Source organism: Dreissena polymorpha, chromosome 9 (genome assembly GCF_020536995.1).
Source record: "Dreissena polymorpha isolate Duluth1 chromosome 9, UMN_Dpol_1.0, whole genome shotgun sequence".
NCBI classification, from domain to species: Eukaryota; Metazoa; Mollusca; class Bivalvia; order Myida; family Dreissenidae; genus Dreissena; species Dreissena polymorpha.
In genome coordinates, this window is record NC_068363.1 from 102,522,846 (window position 1) to 102,529,796 (window position 6,951).

General features: G+C 38.7%; 1 protein-coding gene across 1 annotated transcript; it reads left to right on the forward strand.

Moving 5' to 3' along the window:
• The first annotated feature begins 1,524 nt into the window (after nucleotides 1–1,524).
• On the forward strand, nucleotides 1,525–4,117 carry LOC127846325 (uncharacterized protein ZK673.1-like). The gene is made up of 4 exons (XM_052377492.1): nucleotides 1,525–2,046; nucleotides 2,738–2,851; nucleotides 3,509–3,622; nucleotides 3,990–4,117. The coding sequence occupies exons 1-4, from the start codon at nucleotides 2,034–2,036 to the stop codon at nucleotides 4,115–4,117; spliced, it is 369 nt and encodes a 122-aa protein (XP_052233452.1). The 5' UTR covers nucleotides 1,525–2,033.
• The last annotated feature ends 2,834 nt before the right edge of the window (nucleotides 4,118–6,951 follow it).

A 6,951-nucleotide genomic window follows, 5' to 3' on the forward strand; every position in this document is an offset into this window, starting at 1 on the left:
AATTATGTCCCTTGACTAGATCTAAAGGTTGAAGGTCGTATAATTATAAGCTGAAGTTTTCTCGACTCTAGAGATTTCTTATGAAGAATCATTCAGTGGTAGAATAAAAAGCACGCGACAGGTTTATTCAACAAGGTTGGATAATGGCTAGTTTATTCCATGGGGTGTTACACCGTCAATGTCGCAGTAAAGATGAGATCAAGCGCATACCTTGGCCTTCTTGTATGCTATTTTCACGTACCCGAATGGGAGCCTTCCTTACTTTTAGCCACGATGAAGTTCAAGACGGATCTGTTGATGCGCTACTCATATTGTTGAATACTGTTCAGCAACAGTATTTGAGATCGTCACTTAGCCAGAACTCGTGTAAACTACCTGTAGGTCAGTATTAGTTCCGGTACATGCAATCTAGTTTACCTATGAAAAGCACGCAAAAGGAAGATTTATAACGCGTTTTTTGTCTAGAAATCGCTGTTTATAGAATATTGCCGGCAAAAACGCATTTATATAATGTTGGTTATATTACATGAACAGTACAAATATCGTGCGTCGCCGCGACTGTCGCGCAAAATATCGAGTATCGCTTCGTGTGTCTAGTGTCGCGGTCTGAAATTAGACCGCGATACACGAGATTCGGATTATATCCATGGGTGATATTTTAATAATAAAATATCGTGCGTCGCCGCGACTGTCGCGCAAAATATCGTGCGTCGCTTCGTATTTCGTGCGTCGACCTTTGGACGCGAGACACGACACACGAAGTGATACACGATATTTTTGCGACAGTCGCGGCGACGCACAATATTTTGCGCGACAGTCAAAGCAACGCACGATAGTTTGCGCGACAGTCGCGGCGACGCACGATATATTTAACACGATATATCGCCTTTTTGGCTACCTACACCAGGGCGATATATCGTGTTAAGTATATCGTGCGTCGCATCGATTGTCGCGCAAAATATCGTGCGTCGCCGCGACTGTCACGCAAAATATCGTGCGTTGCCGCGACTGTCGCGCAAAATATCGTGTATCGCTTCGTGTGTCTAGTGTCGCCTTGGATGAAAAAAGGGCGAGATTATAGGTGGCACTTTCCGGATTTCGTGGATTCGCAACGCATTTCGAAAACAAGAAGAGTTGCTTAGCGGATGGGGTCACATCGGACGGCAATGCCGCAGCACTTTCACAGATAATCGAAAAGACCTCTGATTGCCGTGAAATGCCCGTAATATAGGTAGACAATTTTAAATAAGTTTTATGAGTGGCTCTCACAGCATCAAACCTTCCTTTCAGCGTCTCACGGAAGTCCAGAACTTAAAGCACGTCTTATGCGAGATTTAACATGAAAACATCGCAGACACTGCGTGTTCGCGGCACGTTTTTTTGTGTGTGTTAAAGACATTTGATATTTTCTGCATGTTTGTTAGTCTTGCAACGTAACAGGGCCTTTGTACATTTGGACACACCTGTCTTCTTTACCGCGTTGAACTGGTCGTGCCCAGAAATATGGCCTTCGTTCAAGTGGTCGCCCCAATCTTCTTTACTGTGTTGTTAAACTGGTCGTGCCACAAAACATGGCTTTCGTACAATGGGGCGCACATATTTTCTTTACCGCGTTGAACTGGTTGTGCCATAAAAAAAATCATTTTTACCTATGTGCGGGATCTACGAAGTTAGTCCAAAATATTTTATAAACACAGCATTATTGGTCAAAAACATCAACTAAACAATCGCTCTAATGCCGACGCAGTTTTCTGGGGGTTTGGTTATCTGCATCGAACAAATTGTACGCGTAATTAGACAAACAACGTATCAGTTGAACGTTTTAAAGTTTTACAATAGCGACGCCTATCGCATCTGGAGTGTCGTGTCTTTTGCAATAGACCTTTCACCAAACAAAGGTTAAATATGTGTCTGTCAAATCTTATCAGCTATTAGATTGTGCCCTCGTTTACCAACTAGACTAATGTATAGCCTCATTTATTAGTTAAAGTTTATGTGAGGTGTCTATTACGTGCTGACTTTTAAACGCGAGAATGTTGCTGATGGGTATGTTTGTTTCATTATATATGTTCTATATTAAAATTACCAAAACGTAACGCTGTACGTGTCTTTTAGTAACATTGACGTTGATTTCTCAAAAACGTCAGAGTCCATGGTAATCTAAGGCGTTATTATGCAAATATTCGTTACATACATATTATGTAACGCACAATAACGAACTACGAATAAAAACAAATATTGGTTTGATCGGTGTCGATGACGTTCACAATATCAATATACGATTTAGACAGCAGAGAGCACATAAAGACTGTATTATGTCGCTGTTGTTACTAATTTACTGAATTTTCTGATGTGCAATAAAGTAATAAAAATAATGATTATTGATATTCTTTTTGGAGAATGCGAACTATTCAGTAAATGAAAAAAGAAACATACATGAGTAGAGTGAGTCAATACTTTATTATATTGACTTCTTACCAACACAATAACTAAGAAGTTTCTTTACAACAGTCTGTTGATACATGATCTTAGATCGTCTTTAGGCGAAAGTCTAAAAAAACTTAACATCCGTGAATAGTGTACTAATAGTGTATTTTTGTCAACCAAATGAAGAACAATACAACAACACTGAATGTTTTCAAAATTATGTTAATTCAAAGCGAACCCTAGACATTAGCGGTATTATACTACCATGATATTGTGGTAACACAAATACGTGATGTATCTCACTTTGTAGGGACTTCCAAACAGGATATGACGCGCATCTATTTTCTGCTTGGAGTCATCGCAGTGACTGTCTGTTCTGCAATGCTTCTAGATGGTGACACTGCAGTTCAAACTACTGGTCGAGGTTAATTGTGTCGCAACAGATATTTTCGAATGTAAAGCAAGATCATTGATTCCTTAAAACATTATCTAACTTATCAGACACCTTTTTATTTTAAGGATTTAGTATACGCTGTAAATGCAGAATGTAGCGCACGTGCTCTTCCATGCAAATTTATGAGCCTTGTTCTGAGAAAACTGGGCTTAATGCATATGCGAAACGTGTCGTCCCAGATTAGCCTGTGCAGTCCGCACTGGCTAATCAGGGACGACACTTTCCGCCTTAACTTGATTTTCGGTAAGGAGGGACTTCCATGAAACTAAAACTACCATAACAGTTGAAAGTGTTGTCCCTGATTAGCCTGTGTGGACTGCACAGGCTAATTTGGGACGACAATTTACGCACATGCATTATGCCCAGTTTTCTCAGAACAAGACACGTATAATTTCAAAACACAGACTCGAATGACAAAGACATAGACTGAGTATCATGCTCACCATTGTATATCCGACCCCGTCAGTACCCACCCAAATGACGATCAATCATATATCTATCAATCTAAATCGTATTACAAAGCAATAGAAAAAAACCAACTAATTCGATATAATACTTTATTAAATGCTACCTTTATATGGAGCTCAACAACGATGCATTTATACAGAGTTTCCATCTGTATTTCAGTACAAGGCATGTGTAGAGATGATACCGCCACAAATTGTTCTTCATTCACCTCGGCAGCGTGTCTTCAATTTAAAGAGAATACCGCAAGATTATGCCCTAAAACTTGTGGATTCTGTAAGTGAAATGCATACGTTGAATATTGCCAGTCATTACGAGCTTGATGTGCTCTGGAGATTTCGGTATACAAAGTGAAACTTGTTTCACAGATGACATGTTACGGTTCTTACTTCTGACCAAAATATCATGTAAATGTGGACTAATGAAAAGCTAGATGTGACTACGGGGGGGGGGGGGGGGGGGGGGGTGGTATATCACACAACCAAACCATCGTTGTTCAATTTGTAATTACTGAGCAAACTTGCGCTGTGAAATTCAAATATAATTGAAACAAAAATAAATTTAAGGCTGATCGTGAAATGTAAGATGTAATGCAATGTGTAAGAAAAAAAGTATCTGCACTACGACGCTGTTCTATTTGCAGGTCACTGTTACGACAACGACGAACACTGCCATCAGTTTGCAGCCAACTGTGATAGGTTTGACATGCTTAAAGGCGGTGCGTGTAATCTTACGTGCGGACAATGCGGTAATTATGAATGTCCTACGTGACATCCTTTCAAAGCAGTCTACAATAGGAGCAATGCTTTTGTAAAAAAAAAACATTAAAAATTGTCATGGTTTAAAAAAATTCATCTGTCCCCCTGACCGTCAATCGGTCAGTGTTACCTTCGCCTGACCGCCCATCCGCCGGCAAAAAAGTGAAATAACTCCAAATGTACTAAAGATACAAAAGATATGATAATTAAACTATACACAGAGACTACGCTATGTTCGCCCTCCGCCAGTTTGACCGCCGCTTCTTCTGCTTGTCCGTTCGTCTGGTCGATCGTCTGAACAAACTGAAATAAATCGAAAAGATAACAGGACGCTATTATGAACCGCGGTTTAAAATGCACGCGGATGTTAGAATTTTGCATGACATTATTTTCAATTTCCTTCTCTGGTCTGTCTTTTCTCATAAACTGAAATAACTCACAAGGTGCATACGAGTAAAAACTGGCATAACAAGATCGTGTATTTCACATAATGTGTGCAGCTGCCAAATGTCAGGCCACTGTTTCTAAATACATGTAATAACACTTACTGGTTTAATTAATGACCGATTGGTAGAGCGATGGATTACAATTACGGGGTTCGCTGGTTTCATCCTCATCCCGGCCCTAACCCTTAACCCTAACCATAAAGCATATGCAGTGCCTTCCCCAGGAATTTGTTCAGGCGCCCCGGGGGTGGGTTCGGGAGGGGTGTCCCCTCCCTACGTTGATTTTTTTTAATTTAACGTGTCAATTCACGTTCTGTGGTGCGTTATAACTCAAAGAAAAACAGCGTCAAAAGACGTCATTTGGTGCGCTATGACTCTTCAAATAAAAAACCAGTCATTTAAACATATATTTTTTATATTGTTTAATTGTTTTAAAACTTTTCCGCACAGATAGTAAAATCCCGACTCGAACGATTCCCCAATACATCCGTTTCAACCCGACTCTATTACTGTATACTTACTATTTTTCAAGTTTCTATTATTACCCGATAATCCCGTTTATTCCGTTTTTATCAATCTCTTTCTGGTAAATATTTACGATAAAAGCTTTCAGTTATTTCTTTAACACAAACCTTGCCATTTTTTAAGTGACTATTTATAGATTTGATGAAATATTGCCTCTGAATATGCGTCAATCCCCTGACCTGTTGTGTGCTTGTTAAAACGCTCAATACACGCCGTTTGTATGCAATAGACGCGACGTTGTACATGCTGCATAATTTTCGCGCTCTTTTTAATTGAGCAAAAGATTCGACACAAAATAAATTTGCACTCCTAATTTGAAGCAAAAATATTAACGGTGAGGTAACATTTACATTCGGAAGTGTGTTTCGGATTAAAAACGCCGTTAACATCGACTTACGGTAATGGGTTTCGGATTACAAATTTAATTATTCCCATTTGACATTTCAACAAATATTAACCGTTGCGTTATAAATTCAACGATAATTTGTTTACACACTTTACGAGTCGAATAAATGTTTTGACGGAATATGCATGAAAATCACGTTGTCCACGAGGATCACGGCCGGTTTGCCGTCATCAGTCTTCTAACTATCGATTATCGGACCGAAACATTTACAAGTGTGCGTAATTAATTCAACGAAAATTTGTTAAAAGCGCATTACGTGTCGAATAAATGTCAGAAAAACGAGGTTAATCAGTTCTATAAATGGACATGTTGAAATATACATGTACTGGAATTAAATAAATTGTTATCACATAATTGTAACCGCTATAATAATTAATTGTTTACCACTTGCAATTAATTTCTCGTATTAATTATGAGTCATAGGTAACACTTGTTTACAGTAAAAAGGTGTGATGATGATGCCCGAAACCGTCTTTAGGCCACGACTTTTTTTTTTATTGGTTTACAAAAATTATTTTGAAAATGGTCCATCGGGCGGTCGAAAAAAAAAAAAAAAAAAAAAACATCATTGGAAAAAAAGTTAATACTAATAACATCAGAACAAAGACAACATATCTTTTATAACCTTAACACAGAGACAAATTATGCAATGAAACACATCTATATCTTTCAAATGAAATGAGTCCTAACAGCACCTTATGTAACATCAGGCAATTTTAAACACTCCATTACATGACATGCGTTCTTCTCCCATTAAAACGAAAAACTGCCGCTTCATTTTCATAATTGGATGCGCACCATTACGCAATGCGATGCCCGTAACTACTCATACACAAATTACCCGGTATGTGTTTGCTCTTACTCGACTTATGAGATCGTACATGAAAAAAATAATCGAGGTAGATCGATCCATGCGTCGTCCGCGGTAATGTTTGTCAAAGTTGTTGTTGTCATGAAAACTCGTTGATTTACAACGCAAACGTCTTATTTGAACTGACGCGAATTAATTTAATCATATTTGTCAACTTCGCTTTTGCTTTATTTTGATTAATTTTAATCCAAAGTTTAATGTTAGCAAGATGTTTTTTTACTGGAATTGGTAAACAAGGAGTCAGTTAAAGTCTTCCGAAATGTGCAGTCTGGTGTGAAGTGACAGTTTGACGTCATCAAAGGAAAGCCGCTTTCTGTCGGAAGCAATAAAGCGACAAATTTCGCGCCGAAAAAATTGGCTTCCTTTGTCTAGCAATCAACATGCCGAACCAATCGTGTGTTTGTTTCTCAATTGCAATCCTCCATTTAATAAAAGTAGTGCATAGCTCCGCCTGCGATCTTTGCAGAGAACGGAGGCGGGAGTTTAACGGTTAATTGAGCTAGTGTTTTACACAAGTTGAGTTCCGATTTGCCGAAATTACTCGGCCTAAGCATTGAAACGACAATACAGTATCAATGATTTTCCGAGATATACCGATT

What these genes read in the sequence shown, in the direction of transcription:
- LOC127846325 (XM_052377492.1), top strand. An exon ending in AGTTCAAACTACTGGTCGAG is followed by an intron (nt 2,852 to 3,508) that starts GTTAATTGTGTC and finishes TCTGTATTTCAG; the next exon opens with TACAAGGCATGTGTAGAGAT. An exon ending in CCCTAAAACTTGTGGATTCT is followed by an intron (nt 3,623 to 3,989) that starts GTAAGTGAAATG and finishes TTCTATTTGCAG; the next exon opens with GTCACTGTTACGACAACGAC.